The sequence below is a fragment of the Labrus mixtus genome, chromosome 8 (assembly GCF_963584025.1).
Source record: "Labrus mixtus chromosome 8, fLabMix1.1, whole genome shotgun sequence".
In the NCBI taxonomy this organism is placed as follows: domain Eukaryota; kingdom Metazoa; phylum Chordata; class Actinopteri; order Labriformes; family Labridae; genus Labrus; species Labrus mixtus.
In genome coordinates this window covers 4296909-4311390 of record NC_083619.1, presented here as the reverse complement: position 1 = coordinate 4311390, position 14482 = coordinate 4296909, and the positions used below count along the sequence as shown (strand labels likewise).

The window sequence follows — 14482 nt, the reverse complement described above, 5'->3', positions numbered from 1 at the left end:
TTAGTCTGCTTTACCTTTCCTTCATGGTCAGCTGCTGTCAGCCTCTTCTCTGCATACAGCAGATGTTTTATCTGCAGGCATGAAGACAGAACAGTGGGTCAATCCTTTCTTTGTGAATAAGACCATGAGACGGAGCTAATAGCTTGAGAAAATTATGCACAATTCTTGGAGCTGTTAGCGGCTCCATTCTTAGTGACTCAGGGCCTGAGATATAGTTTCAGCTAAATGAGTAAAACAACAGGTTCAAGGGACAAATTCCACCAGACAGCATGAAAGCCAAGTAGATTCTTCATAAATGTGCCTCTGGATATACAGATAACATTCAGTTTCACAACCTGATGCTCTGTCTTTGTCCTTTCTCTGTTGAAGAAACATTTTATTTACCAAATGAAATCATGCAAAATGACCCTTTTTCTGTGCTATTCCTTTTTTATGGCCGGGTTTAAACAGTTTCACTAGACTTGATTTAAAGCCGTGGTAGAGGCATGCATTTTTTTCTAAATATTGCATGCGCCATTTTTGCCTTTACTGAATAGGACAGCTGAAGTTTGTGAGGAGAGAGTCAGCGAAGGGCTCAGGTTGGTTTTGGCCACTACAACAAGAACTAAAGCCTCTGTACATGGGGTTGGGCTATCCAGCGCCCCCCCAATGTAATCATTTGTAATACTTAGTTAAAGTTTGATTTCTTTAGCTTCTCTAACACTGCTAACGTCTCCTCCTGCACTTGTGCTGGGTTCACCGTTGTCGACTGCAGTTGCTGCTCAACGTAACCGCAGTAAAATTATCGTAGCAAGTCACAAATGCAGAATATGTAAACTGTCATATTTGCTTCCTCTGCTTCTATTTGTTGGTCAAGTCGGACATATATTCCAGCAATTCAGCCAATCATAGCCCAAAGATCTACTTATTTTCTTTAAAGTCACATTATGTTATAAGAAGGGCGACAGGATGAAGGTGCACAAATGAAATTAGTTTAAGATTTTTCACCATCCTATCAGGTTCAGAAATACTTTGATCCCTGGGAGTAACTGGGGGCTGTGCTGTAATTTGCTTTGGTGAGCACAACATTTCCAAACACTGTATAATTACATGTATGTATTTATCAGCTTTTTGAAGTGGAACGAAGATGGTTACACAAAGATTACAGCTCCACAGTCACAACACAGACAGACTGTTAGGTTGGCAAATACTGACGTTTGTAAAGTTCTTTTGGTGTTTCAGTTAAGTTAAGTTAGTGTTGTTTACAGACGGAAACCAGAGAGAGTCAGCAATACCTTCAATTAAGATGGTATGTATGTGTTTCTCTGTTCCAGCATTGTGGCCAGGTTCGAACGTTCACAATATTGGTTGCACTGGGCTTATATTTCTGTTGCCATGGTGTCAGAACAGGTTTGCTAGTTTCACAGTGAAGGTAAAATTTATGGTTTTGTGAAGAGCCTTTGCTCTAATAAACTGAAAACTCCAGCCTCAACACAGCAAACTGTTTTCTCTGCTCCTGTTTTAAGTTAAACAGTGAATGACGAAGAGTATTGCAAAGTCTGTGAAACATATCGAATTGGGACCCATGTATCATGATACGTATCGTATCATGACTCATATATCGTGATACTTATCGTATCGTGAGGTCCTTTCCAATACCCCGACCCTAATAGACAAGTAAGGAAATAAATCTCTTAGCTGAGTGAGTTATACACTTAAATACATAAAAATCCACTCAAATCCACCAACAGATAAGAAAACTGCTTCAGAAATAAAGAAAATCAGATTTATTTATGAAATGAAATCTCAGTTTTGATAAAAGCCTGTCAGTTTGTGTTTGAAAAGCACATTTTATATCAAACTTTTTACGACCGAAAAGGACAAAACCTGCTTTGTAAGTCCACTTAGTTCTGTTCTGCCCACGTGTGAGACCTTTAGGAGTTTGTCAGGGTTTCAGCCACAGAGAACTAATGCCAGGCAGGAAGACAGTTATTGTACTGCAGCCAGGAAGTCACATTCAAAGGACATAATTCATTATTCCCACCACTATTACTTGATAACCTAGCTGTGACCTTGTCCCCAATTGCCTCTTAATTATATTTCCACATTCTCCAAGAAGGCTCAATCACACCCGCTATGTAGTTAAGAATCTTTGAATTTGTCCACCGCGCTATAAGCACCCTCTTACATATTCTCATTGAGGAGGCCCCTTCATACGGACTTGCTCAAGGCTTCACATAGTCCTCGTACATAATTTATGATGTACTTACTATAATCATTAAGTCCTCAGTATGTTGACTTTTAAAGTTTGCAGTGTTTGAATACTAAGCGTCTGTATAGTATAGTGAAACTTTGCAGCTCTCACTTGACCATGACGGTGCCACTAGGACCTGAATACAAAGGCCTTACTCAGGAAGCTAACGTCTCTAAAACCTCAGAAACTCAGCTAAAGAGTGTTTTGGCACAGGCGGCCATGGATATGTTCTTCTTCAAAAGCCAGAAAAACCTTCCCTCGAGTAAGAGCCTTTAATAGATGCCCCTGAAATTTGAGATATTCTTTGTATCACTCAGTCGTAGTGTTTCTTAGACCTTTTGCTTCAAGGATTTTATAATCCAAGCAGAAGAATGAGTCTGCAATAAAGCCTTCTGTTCAGAACTGAAAGCATTGCCTGCTGACAGCTGCTCACTGGCCTTTTTTTTCAGAAAACTCTCACAGATCCCCAGCCACAGCACCCCAAACACACCTTTTGAACTCTGTTGGAATCCCATCAATAGCTGGAGCAGGGCCTAGGGGACAGGAACTGTTCGACACTTGTAAGCTCCGGTAGAGTAAGAGGTCTGTCAGGTGCCTCCCTCTGCTCAGGCCCTATACTCTGGGCAATGGCTGAAACAAAATCTCAGCACACCACCTGTCCCCGTATATCACGGTGCTGAGATCGTGTGCCAAATTCCTTATCGGTGCCCTCCCTGTCAGACAGTACAGCGTCTCAAACGTAAAGGTGGTTTAAAGAGGTGGCGAGATATGTAGAGGTGGAGGGAGAGTGCCAGGTTTGAAAAGGAGCTTGCAACAATACTGTAAAGGCATTTTCCCGCCCTTTTAACTTAAATGCCTTTAGGATTTCATTGAGTCACATCCAGACGGGCCTTATCTATTTCCAACCTTACCACCCTGCATTCTTCACACACCTACCATGTGGCTGAATCTTTGTGAGAGAGCAAAAAAAAAACTGTCAGAAGGAAGCACAAAACAACCCGAGAACCCAGTAGACGAATATATGCACAAGTCATAATAAGAAAGAGAGTTTGTCACACAGTTTCATCTGGGCCATCTTTTGTACAGTACTGAATTAGAGCTTTTCACACTCACAGAAATCTCCTGAAAAACTATATTTAAAAAAATTATATTTCCAGAAGGAGCTGAATGTGTGAGCACAAACAGATGGATTTTTCGCTTGGACTTCACCCGGAGTTTCTCCTCCAGACCCCTCGTATTTATTTCTGCATGAAGTCCGAGTGAGCTGATTTGAGAATTCAGCAGGATATTTTCCGGAGAATTCAGCTCGAGCCAATAGGAGGGGGGAGTGACGTTTACATACTGGGACTGCTGCATGGTTGATAGAATGTATACACGCGACTACTACAATCTTTGTGCACATAATCAACTTGCTGCATTATTATTTTCTGTTTTCTGTTCATCAGTATGTTGTTCTCCACTCTTTTGTTGATGGTTTCATTCCGTTGGACTACACATAGCTTTGATATAAAGGCAAATATTCTCATTACGTCATGTCCTACCTCAGGAGACCCCCCGCCCCCTCTGACAGGGATAGTCTCCCGTATGTGAACAGCAGGATCGGGAGAATATCCGGAGCAGTCCTCCTGAAATGATCTAGATATTTTCAGGAGTGCATATGTGAAAACGGCTTATGTCTGAGCTGGGTCATCGCCAAAGCCTGAAGCTCTTGAGAGCACAGTCCAAGGTAACCAACACCACTCCCTCTACAGCCAAGAGTGCGTTCCAGTGTAGTGGACAAGCACTCACCAAGGAAAAAAACTGAGAGAAACTCACACTCTGGTGGACACACACTGGCAGCAGAGGGGTGGAGATCATAGTGGGGGGGGGAGGGGGCTTAAGAGCTTTAAATTGCCCAAAATGGAAAGTGTGGTCTCTGCTGGAGATTGAGAGATAGAGAGCGGATACTGGGGTGATCTAAATCTGTGGCTGGCTGGATGGAAGCAAAGCCTTATGGGTAGTGACCCTGAAAAGCCCAAACCAAAAGAACACAATAACACACACTTTTCTTTCCTGAAATCCACCCTTTGGGACTGGATGGAAACACGACTGAAATAAAGCTTTCAATCCACGATGTCTCGCTTGTCATGTGGCACACTTCTGCTACGTCATATAATCCAATAAAAAAAAAGTATGTCACAGCGAACGTAAACAAGGCTCTTCTTAACGTCCTTAGGAAGTCATAGACACGGCAGATAACTTTCACCCGGTGATTTGCTCAATTCTTCTCCTGATGGTTGTAAAGGGGCTTTCATTTAAGCTTCCATTCAAATGTTCAAGGATGTGACTTCTTTGCCGCTAATCTCCTCTTTCACAGTTTATGTTTATCTGACGATTCAGAGAAAACTGATGCTGGAGGCCTCTTTTAACCTCAGTAAGCCTGCCATATCATCCCCACCTCGGCGATATTCATGCAGGCTTAATGGCATCTTTGGGGCTTGTGTAGCTACAAATAAGATGAAATACCGAATAAGGGTTCATATTCTCCGCAGACGCATTGTGTGACATTTTGAAGAGTGGTTTTATTCATTTTGAGGCAGCCGATGTGAATTGCATGATGTACAGGGCGAGCATGTTGCTGAATACTAATGTGCTGCTGCAAAAACAAAGTGTGTCAAAGGTGGAAAGAAGAAAGGTGAGAAGAGAGGAAGGGACCTGCGAATGTCAGACAGCCTTGTGCAATAATCTGTCATGATTTAACACTCCGACTACATCCAGAATGACAATACATGACTTGTATTGGACACCAGCATATTTTCTACATCTTACCTCTCTAATAGAACAGTACAATTAAAGGAAGAATGTGCAACATTTAACACATAAATACAGCAGAAGTCCATTATATTCTCTGTAAATGTCATGACTGTCTACAATGAGTGAGAAGCGTGAATCCCACCAGCTGTACTGTTGTCAGAGCCGTGTTTACATCATGTTTACATGGACGGGACGGCTGGCTCCTCCCCTTGTGTTTAAAGCTGCTTAAGTCAAGGACTAGAGATAAGAAGAAGAACATACTCAATACTTATTTGGAGGTCACATAAGTGTTTTTAGATCACACTCATTCTGTTTAAATTTATGTCCAATGTGAAGCTATGAGCTAACTAAAGAGCGCTAACAGTAGCATGCTAACACAACAATGCAGAACACAGGTGATTGTATCTCAAGCAAATGACAACTTTGTCCACCATTTTCGCTTAATGGTGCTTAATCATGGTGCGTTCTAATTCATAATTCCTTAAGTGCAAACTGTATGGAGAGGGGGTTGGAGGTGTGCCGCTGGAGGAGAGCGGAGGCTTCAGTATGGAGGAGGTGTGGCCAAACAGAAGTGTAGTGCTGGTGCTCAAGGGCGACATCTACTGGATGTTGCACATACTCTCCTTTAATATGCCAATTACTGAGCAATTTTATAAAGCCATAAATATGCATACCACATTTCTTATGCATATGTGTAGAGGGGGTCTCTCTAATGACAAAGGTGTTATGTGGTATTATGTGTTATGTGGACATGGTTCTGGGAGCAAATATTGATATTCAACAAAAATACTGATTATAAAACAGGTTTGTTTCTACTACAAGGTCCACTCATGTGTCACCTCCTGATGAGAGCCACAACATGTGGGAGAAATCCTTTGGGACTTTTTTGACTAGTGGTCAAAACATTGGTCTTGCATTATTTTATTTTTGTCAGCGGGTAAAAGTGGTTGGGCTGTATTAGAAGTTAACTTGTACTGACAGAAATGTGTGCTGGTGCTTCCCCTCTGACGGCCAAAACCTTGGACCACAACATGACTTTCATGTGTTTGCCTCAATTAAGTGAGGCGACCACTGGACTGACCTTACTGTAGGCAGCCTGCTCATGTTTCTATTCGTTCCATTTCCAGTTTTTTTATCAGAGCTTTGGATGCTATTTCTTCCTTTGATAACAACAAGTCAAACATGACAGCTTTGATCACTTCAAACTTCCTGTTTCCAACACGTTTGCATTAATTAGGAGCTCAAGTGAGAGAACATAAATATATAAGAAAATGTTTTTTTAATGGTACATGTGGGAGTTTTGGACTGTTTCAATAGAGACAGTTAAAATGTAGAGGCAGCTCAGGAGGAGAAAAATAACTGAATACACTGATTTATATCATCCAGTTATCAAGAGGTAATTGTAAATGTTCAGAGCAGTGACAACAGAATAAGCTGAGTTTTAATAACAAGGATTACTTCCTTTAACTTCCACCACTGTTGTAAAAAGTCCTTACAAAGCCAAGAGCAGTCCTCTGGGAAATAATCGAGTGTACTCTCACGATGAGACGGAACGTTCTGAAGAGAACGAAAGGAGGTAGAAAAACAAGAGTGGTGTAAAGAGACAGAGAAACTGGGAGAGTGACTGGTAAGGGGAGTAGTGTTATTTAGCTGTCTCCCAAATTGAAGAAACCCCACTGCCAGATTTGCAGCTAGTACACACACACACACACACACACACACACACACACACACACACACACACACACACACACTCATAAACCTCAAAGCACCTGCCAAATCATTGGAGAGGAGAATTGTGACTAATTACATGTCTTTCCAAACCATTGAAAGAGTAAATACCAAAGAACAGAGACATGCATATTCATATCAGGGCACAGCGGGTTTCACTTGACTGCTGGAACTCATCCAGAGAGAGAGGACGCTTTCTACATAACAAGTGACAGACAGACAGACAGACAGACAGACAGACACACAGACACACAGACAGACAGACACACACACACACACACACACACACACACACACACAGACAGACACACACAGACAGACAGACAGACACACACAGACAGACAGACACACAGACAGACAGACAGACAGACAGACAGACAGACATGGACCAGTAGACAGGTTCAGAGAAAAGCAGCGTGAACAGCACCCAGCAGGTTCTGAAAGCCACCTGCTGGTATCTTAACAAATGACGAAGCACTTTTAACACCTTACATCAGCTTTTAATAAGCCGTGCAGTCATGAAACTTTGTCATTATTAGCATATCATGATAATTTTTAATATAATTTAAATAATAAAAGCACTGAAGTTGAAACTGTGATGCTTCCCTGCTGTTAAAATCAGCACTGTTTCACACAGCTCAAACCGTTTTCATGCAAGCTGTTTTGATCTTAAATCCTACATTTATAATTTTTTGCATGTACCAACCAGTTCTTCAAATATACTGCATGCTTCAACATGTGACTGTGTGAGGGAGTCTGACTACGTGCCAACATCCTGTGTAATCAAAGAGGCTCGTGGGCACCGTCTTTCTGCTCAGTGTCACCGGTAATTGTGAAAACTTTTCCAAATAATTTTTTCTCTCAGCAGCTTTTTGGTTGGCAGAATGACGAGGGGGAACACAGGTGTTACCTCCGATGTTCTTTTTAAAGAGTGCCATGACAGGAAGCCAGACTTGTAACCACGGCATCCAAATGAAGTTCACCCTTCATTAGTTTGAATTGTCACAACTTCACAGCTGCTGTGATTTGTTGAGATTCCCTCTGTGTCAAAGTGCTGCTGAATAGAGACATGCCTGATGCAGAGATGTCATGCAAATGCTCTTCATCACTGTGAACATGTTGTCACATGTTATAATTACAGAATAACACATTAAGTTTCAATTATCCAACTGTTCAGAGCATTTTTTTTTATTTGATAGCAAATTAACCACATAATTTGCAACATATTTAAACACCATTAAGCGCAAGCGGTGGACAAAATTGTCCTTTGCTAGAGCTGCATTCATCTGTGGTCTGCATTGTTGAGTTAGCAGGCTAATGTTAGTGCACTTTAGTTAGCTCGTAGCTTCATATTGCACATAAATTGACACAGAATGACTGTGATATAAAGACACTTACATGACATCCAAATAAGCAGTAAATATGTTCTTCTTTTCTCTAGTCTTCGACTAAAACAGCTTTAAACACAAGGCCGTCTCGTCCATGTAAACACGATGTAAACACGACATCGACAACAAAACAGCCAGCGTGACTTGAGCTTCTCACTCATTGATACACAGTCATGACTCAGAGAGACATTTACACAGGATATACTGGATTTCTGCTGTTTTTATGTGTTAAATGTCTCATATTCTGCCTTTAAGCATCTGGAGTTTAAAGAGCAAAAAGTCAGAGTAGCAAATGGGAAAAAAACCTGTACATGGCAGGTTGCAACAGCATGCTATTTATTCAGACTGCAGACAGGCGGACAGTTTGTCCTGATGTCTAGTCAAAGATGCTCCTATAGGCCCGTTTCTAACCTCAGTGTGAATGCATCTACAGCGATCACTGACAATGATACAGGCTTGATCTTAACATGCTTTTAATTCTACATAAACTAATCAAAAGCATATTAAGATTATAATTTGTGATAAAGAACGTCTTAGTTATGATGAAAATAATAATAATACATCAGACTTTTATAGCCTTTTGCTAAGTACTCAAAGACGCTTAACTAAGAACAACAACAAGACAATGAAGAAATGATGTAAGAGAAGGAGGAAGAGAACAGAGTTTGTTTGTGGTTGTAGGCGATGTTGAAGAGGTGAGTTTTTAGGGATCTTTTCATGGTGGAGAGTGAGGGGGAGTCTTGATATGTTCCAGAGGGGCGGAGCAGCAATGGAGAAAGCCCCCCCCCCCCCAGGACTGATGGTTAGTCCTGCAGGGGGAGGACAGGAGGTTTGTGTTAGTTAATAATATAAGGGTATTCTCGGTCTGCTTCCATCCTACCTACAGAGCTACATACTTCAAAAAAGTAATGGAAGTTACCATCTTCACTCGCAGGATTTACACCTTCTAACCATCCCTAAAGCCCGTACTGAGTTGGGAAAAGGGCGTTCAAGTATGCTGCTCCCTCTTCTTGGAATCGATTGCACGATACTTCGGGAGCTGGTTTCCTTGAATGTTTTTAAAGGTCTTCTTAATGATCTGGAGGCAGAAATATCTGACTGTAGATGTTTTAGCTAACTCGTATTGCCCTTTTTGATCGCTTTGTTGCTGATGACTTATGACAGATTCTGATGAATGGTTCTGACTGTGATTCTTTTATTTATGTTCATTGTTGTTTAGTGTTTTATGTCTGAAAGCCTGTAATTGTGCTGCTGCCTGTCTTGGCCAGGACGCTCTTGTAAAATAGATTTTTAATCTCCATGAGACTTTTTCCTGGTTAAATAAAGGTTAAATAAAAAAATTATGACGTATTAGCTAAAGACTATGGTCATGTGGAACTATAACAGGGGTTAAAAATGACTAATAAGCCTCCAGTATGCTACTAATTAAGTTGTTACTCTCTTTTCAAAACAACAAGGTGTTAGAGTTATGATTTGAACCCTGTAAGAAACTCTATGCTCAGGAGTTCTTTCTACCATGTTCCTTCGTTTTTATTTTCCAGCCTTCACTCTCTGTGCAAAGACTTAAACTCCAGCTCCACATTCTTTACATTTCTATTTCCAGCCTTACAAAGATAACACAAAAAAAAACCCCACTGTACTCTAAAAGATAAACTAAATCTATTTGACTGTATGTGTTTATATTATTTTTTTTCCAGGATTGCAAGATGTCCTGCCAGAGTTCCTGCGTGGCCGCTTCGTGGAGGCAGCCCTGAGCTATGTGGCGTGCAACTCGGAGGGCGAGCTGCTCTGCCGCAACAACGACTGCTGGTGCCACTGCTCTCCCCGCTTCCCAGAATGCAACTGTCCCTTCGCCGACATCAAGGTCATGGAGGAGAACCTGGAGAAAAGCAAAGACGCTTGGAGCGGCTTCAACCAGGAGTTCATGGAATCAGGTATGGACTTAAATGGCTTTTGTGAAAACTTGCTTCTAATGCGATCGTGGTGATTTAGTTTACAGTTAGAAACGGTGGCAAGCATGGCCAAAAAGCTTCTCCTCTTGGTATGGTATTAAGGTTGGTTGGCTGTTTTGAATGAGGATCCACTTTTGCTTTGAGGCCTTCAGCTGACAGAAGATTTTATTTGGCTATAATGGGTGAACCAAAATCGATGTGGGCGAGTTTTTGGTATGGTACCTTCTTCAGCCCTTTGCTCATGACATCAGTATTTACTGGATACTTTCAGATATTTGTGAATTACCGCCAAATGTCAATGTTTGGTGCACCCGAGCAATCTGGATAAGCAAAGTTTCCAAATGACTCAAATCTACGGACATCACACCCCAGCTTTTTTTCCCTCACCTATTTTTAATATTTGGAGATTTTGATTGTGAAGTGTCTAGGTTGGTGATGTAGGGTTAACTAGCAACAATAATTAAAAGCACTGCGCTCTTCTTTTTGTTTTCAAATTCTATACCAAGAAGTCAATGTGGTGCAACTCGCATTTTGCCTTGCCCTTGGTGTTATGAAGACCTATAATTTGAGTCTGTTGAAATAGAGAAAATGAACCTTACTGTTTGCTGCAAACAGGGGCGGAGCTGGACTTTCTTGACCGGGGATTGCTCAACTGGAGCGCTGACTTATGCAGATGAGGCATGAAGTGTTATTTCTATCTGTACTAATAATATTTATGTTAGTTAATAACATTTAAGTATCTAAAATATGTGAAATTGACTTTTAAAAAGTAACACTAGAGAGTGGTAACATAGACATGTTCCCAGCTGAAAGTGGCTCAAGAAAAAGAAGATGTGGACGTTGAAACAAAAGGATAAAAGCAACATTGAAATGCAAAGAAATCGGGGTGGCGCAGTGGTTAATCCATGCGCCCCATGTATGGAAGCTGTAGTCTTCCAAGTGGGCGGTCCAGGTTCAAATCCGACCTGTGGTTCCTTTCCCGCATGTTGTTCCCCTCTCTCTCTCTCTCCCTGATTTCCAACTCTATCCACTGTCCTATCTCTCAAATAAAGGCACAAAAAGCCCAAAAATAAATCTTTAAAAAAAGAAAATGCAAAGAAATCAATCAGCAGCCTCCAACACTGGCCAAATAGTTGATCTTTTACACAAACCCTGCCTCTGAGAAAGCAAAAAGCCAATAATAGTTAAGGATTTTGGGGTAGCGACTGGGGTGGCCAATCAGATCCCCCCCCACCCCCTGGCTGACCCCCTGGATCTGCCCCTGGAAGCAAAGCGCATCATCCATCTAATCACTCTTTGACATCTGGATTTTAGTTTGTTCTTTCTGAAACTGGTTCTCCATACTGAAGCAAGATGAGGCAGCTGAATTTGCTCCCACAATGCTGTCAAATCTTTTATTTACAAAACCTTGTTGTCCAACACAGCCTCCATTGTTCTTACCGGAGAAGAGAGACTGAAAAAGCTGCGGAGGACTTAAAAAGAATTGCCACACCAAATTACTGATTTGCAGATTCCGCCTTGATTACTACAATCAGAGCAAATCAGTGTTTGCTAAATTACGATCGGTACTAAATCAAATGATTACAGGTCCCCAGGTAATTCTAGTCCTGGGGGAATAGTGATGAACACATTTATGAGGCCTAGTTTTCAGCGTGGTATTGTGGGCATTATGCAGAAAACAAAATCTTTTGTTTATAACCAACAAATTGGGAGATTTTGGCACAATTTACAACGCCTCTAAAACAAAAAAAAAAAACTATATTACCCTTTCGAAAAAGGTGACACTTTATTTTGGCAATCAAAGCTTTTGATTCCAGTCTGCTGAATGATAGAAAATGTTCCTAACCACAAAGTCTCTAGATTTTCTCATCATAAGAATCCATCTCTGACATGTCGGCAGATGTTTTTCTCAAATCCTTTAACGTTGATGAAACGTTGCAGCAAACTCTTTTATTCACCAATTCACTGGAATTGGAAACACACAGTTGTTTATTTGTTCTTTAAAGCTTTACTTTCACATTCGATGAAATCCCTTTTTATTGCATGTGAGTGTTTTTCTTTTTTGGCACAGAGTTGTGAGATGTGCTTACTGAGATAAGAGAGCAGAGCAGTGGACTGCTGGACGGGGACGGTTGTTGTATAAGATCCTTCAGTTCCAGCTACAGATGCAGCAGGTGGGATGGTGATGATTTATAGCTCCAAGCTGGACGCCGCTCAATCACAACTCTGTGTTATACAGCGTGTACCTGTGAAGTGCATTTCTGACTGTGTTCTAAATCACTGGTGATATTTACTGAAAAATAGACTCCAAACACCCGCCTGATACACGATCATGGAATAACTTCAGTATGCTGCATTTATAATGTTTGCCATTGTCGAGGGATAAAACTACAACAACAAGAGTAAGATCTCAAATAAAGTCAAACAGAAATACAATCATTGATTCAGTAAGCTCATAACTACAGCTATAAAGACAGATTGGGCTAAAGTTTGGAGTTACAATAAGCCATGAAGAAGTGAGGCTGCAGCAGAGGTTCTTTGACCAACATTTCATTTTTTTAGAACAAGAGTGTGAGCAGATTTTAGGGTCACACAACATCACAGTGTGAGGTTTACTTATTTATTCATGCTGCATTTATTACCGATAGAAAAGTAAACACAGCTGCACCTACGCTTTGACTTCAGAGACACTTCTGTCTTTTCAGCGCTGTGTTGTTAACGTCGGGAAAATGTACTGAAACTCCCCCTGCATCAGTCTGGTAAATGCTGACAAAACACCTGTAGGTTTTTATATGCTACCACCTGCCTCTGAACACAAGAAAGGGGAGTGATTATATGATGAGTTCATTTCATTAAAATGTGACTGTTTAATCTAAGCATATTGAAAACAGTGTTAAAACAACCTACCTTGTTTTATTCGATGCATTTGTATTTACATTTTTAGTTGCATTTTTTTCAAACAAGATTTGGTCTTCAAAAAGCATTTTCTAAAACTCATTCATGAAAAGACGGCTTTTCTTTTAACAAGGTTCATATGGTTATAGGTTTATATTCAGGCCAATACATCAGAAGTAGTAGCATTCAATAAAATAAGGTCTGTCGATCGCTTAAATTGTTCCTATCGTGATTAAAGTAATCTTGATTAATCGCATGTCTGAAATTCCATTATTTTGCATTTAAAAATATCAGTTGTTAGGCTTTCATTTTGAATGTTTGTACCATCTTAAGCTGAGAGTATGTTTCTTGCTGTTTTAATTCAACCCTGCTTTTATTTTGAAATAAAGTAAGGACCTTCTGGTTTATTGAAGGTTACGACATGAACTTAAGCACAGAAACACCAGGAAGTGGTGAGGGATCACAAACTGACGTCAAACAGCTCAAAGGAACGGAAACAAAGGTCAATGTGTGATGTCATGAGGTGGATATTACTTTGGACTCGTCAGCTGAGCTGTCTGAGAGTTTGTTAAAGTAAAATGAGACGTTCAAAGATGCAGCAGTGTCCTTCTTTTACATCACTGAGACTACAGGGAGACACTGAGGACGACTACTATGGAGAGCCTGAAGGGACAAAATAACATGAGATTAATCAAAATAAATCATTAAAAAATAATGCATTAATTTCCTTAGTTAATCACAATAACTACTTAATGCTGACAGCCCTAAACTAGATATGACGTTAATAAATCTTTATTTTGAGGTAAAATATTCTCTCTCTCACTTTTAAAAGTGGCATAAGAACAACAAGTCTTTACACCTTAGATGTCCAAACATAGACCTAACAAATGGAAGGAAGTAAAGGACTGTTACAGAAGATTAAAAGTTATAAAACAATGTTGAAACTGTGCAGAGACATTCTCTCCTCAACAGAAATAAACAAACAAGACGACACTTCATAGTTAAACTAAAGTTTGAGATGACATTTTCTCAACAGAAATCTCCTGACTTACACTCTAACTCTGTCGAGCTCGTTTTATGTCGAGCTGACTTTTTGAAACTTTAGCATTATTAGACATAATGGGAAAAAGTTTGGAGTCAGCGGAGTGAAAGTTAGATCTGAGCCACAGTGATGGAGCCTCCATCAGGTGTGCAGCCTCACTCTTGATAAATGGATTTCCAGCAGGCCAGACAGCTTTATGGACACAATTCATCACAGAGAGGGAGACACAGGTGTGTGAGGTAATGGCAGCAACCATGCAGAACAGCTCAGGCTCCCAAACTTGGATCAGAATCTTCTCTCTTTTTTTTTTTTAAGCTTCATCAGCCGTTCACTTCTTAATGACTTGGAGGGTGTAGGCAGGATTTAATTGGAGGCAGGTTTTCTTCTGACTCTGCGCATGTGTGTTGTTTCGCTGCAGAGTTCAGGTGTGTGTGTGTGTGTGTGTGTG

At 40.7% G+C, this 14482-nt stretch overlaps 1 protein-coding gene across 1 annotated transcript in view; it reads left to right on the top strand.

The window, feature by feature from the left end:
- The window catches only part of brinp2 (bone morphogenetic protein/retinoic acid inducible neural-specific 2), a 244065-nt gene that overhangs the window by 184273 nt on the left and 45310 nt on the right, over positions 1 to 14482 (top strand). Inside the window, exon 6 of the mRNA XM_061043895.1 lies at positions 9843 to 10079. Coding sequence (XP_060899878.1) covers positions 9843 to 10079 — 237 coding nt within the window. The remainder of the gene's footprint in view (positions 1 to 9842; positions 10080 to 14482) is intronic.